The 1,833-nt window shown below is 50.3% G+C and overlaps 1 protein-coding gene across 1 annotated transcript in view; it reads left to right on the top strand.

Moving 5' to 3' along the window:
- The window catches only part of CECR2 (cat eye syndrome chromosome region, candidate 2), a 44,380-nt gene extending 43,005 nt beyond the window's left edge, over nt 1-1,375 (top strand). The window contains exons 20-21 of the mRNA XM_010145349.1: nt 1-344; nt 1,180-1,375. The exon at nt 1-344 is cut by the window's left edge and continues 1 nt beyond it. Of these exons, the coding sequence (XP_010143651.1) occupies nt 1-344; nt 1,180-1,375 (540 nt within the window). The remainder of the gene's footprint in view (nt 345-1,179) is intronic.
- Nucleotides 1,376-1,833: the final 458 nt, after the last annotated feature.

Here is a 1,833-nt window from a genome sequence, read left to right as displayed (position 1 = left end):
GCAGCAGGGGAGTTCCTCTACGGAGCCCCTCCACCACACCTGGGTTCGGGGATGGGATTCGGTCCATCGGCTTTCCCTCCCCACGGCGTGATGCTACAGACTGGCTCTCCTTATGCACCCCGGCACCCTGCCAGCCATTTCCAGCCCAGGACATACGGATCACCCATGAATGCTCACCTGTCTCATCATCCGGCCTCTGGCCAGGCCAATGGCCTCTCTCAGGAGGGACCCCTGTACCGCTGCCGAGAGGAGAACGTAGGTCACTTTCAGGCCTTGCTGATGGAGCAGAGAGCCAGTGGAGGTGGCATGGGGGGGCCACCCCAGGACTTGTATAGACCCTCGGGGTAAGACCGTGTTTTCTGCAAGAAGGCAAGGTGGGAGGGAGGTGATGCCTGGGTGACGATAAGTGTTGGACATGAAGTCAGAGGAGATGGCAAGTGAAGTTGAAAGGCTAACAGGTGACTCTTAGGCCCATGGAGTAAGAGGTCTCCTAAGCTGGAGAGAGAGTCTCGCTGCAGCTCCTTAAAACAAGCAGCAATCGGTATCGTGGAGACCTGTTAGCCTGTCTCGTTCATCCCCACACCAGTGCTTTGTTTTACTTGGTGGTGTTTTGTTAATGTGTCCTTCATCCAGGGCTGCACATCTCTTAATCAAATGGACTCTTACCATTTTCTTTGCAAGTATTTTATCGCATCTTTTCTCATAGTGGGGCAGAGCAGCTAACTAAAGTGGAAGTTAGCCTCTTGTAATGAACTCTTCTACTTTAATGTCGCCCCCTTTTCCTCCTCCTCTTGCTTTTTCCCTTGCTCTCGGTCTCAAATTTCTCTCACAGAAAATTACTTATCTGAGGGTGTGCATATCACATTTTATTCCTGAGCAGAAAATTCTGCTAGTCCAAAAATTCTCTGTTCAGATTTTATAAATGTGCTTTGACTGTTACCGTTTTGTCACAGTCCCAGCATGACAGTCCTTCTTCTAGTATTCAGGGAGCTTGGCTTATAAGTAAACCATAGGGGAAGTGGCATGGATTAAAGGTTGTGTTGGGGGGGGTGGGGGCAAAAAAAATTATGCAAAATGCCTGCTGTTACGCGAATGTTGTATGTACCCATTCAGTGAAGTAGATGGGATTTGCTCTTGATGTTTATGTGCTAAAACTCTCTCCATTCAACTTGGCTCCAGAATGCAAATGCATCAGGCTCAAGTTACCTTCCCGAAGATGCCAACAGCAACCATGTCCCGAGAAGATCTGACATCACAAAAACCATCAGCGTTGCCTCTGGATCAAGTAAGGGCTGCTAGAGAGAGTAAAGTTGAAATGCGAGTCTTTCTCTTCACACCGGTTAAAGAAGTGTTTGATGATAGTGGGAAGCACTAGCGGAAGCTGGGAAATGAACTACTGCTATGCAGGAGTTGGGTTGTCTCTGTAGTTTTAGCCGACTGTAACGTGTCATTTAGGCAGACTGATAGTGCTGGTTGCATGCAATCTTGAGGCCGTTCCTTTCTAAAGCTGCCAGTTAAAGCCTCCAACTCTTGTTCTTCCTCTTCCAGAGCTAGTCCAAGGAAGGAAGAACCTCTCCGAAGACAAAGCCACACGTGATTTGGGCAGGGGGGAGGAGGGGCAGGCCTTTGTCCCCCCCTCCCCTCGCCCAAGCAGCATGTAGCTTCCTGGGTCCATGGAACATGGTGCCGCGATGGCTTTTGTGTTGGAAACCTGGAGCGGTGCTGGGCCCCAGCCAGCCGAGCAGCTGGCTCGCCACCACAGGGCAACCATCACAAACTAGTGGCTTTCCGTGACTGGAGACTGCGTCTCATTCAGGGTTTGAGGGATTTTTT

Source organism: Buceros rhinoceros, unplaced genomic scaffold (assembly GCF_000710305.1).
Source record: "Buceros rhinoceros silvestris isolate BGI_N320 unplaced genomic scaffold, ASM71030v1 scaffold22720, whole genome shotgun sequence".
In the NCBI taxonomy this organism is placed as follows: domain Eukaryota; kingdom Metazoa; phylum Chordata; class Aves; order Bucerotiformes; family Bucerotidae; genus Buceros; species Buceros rhinoceros.
Note: the sequence above shows the minus strand (reverse complement) of the source record. Positions and strands in the feature narration are given on the sequence as shown.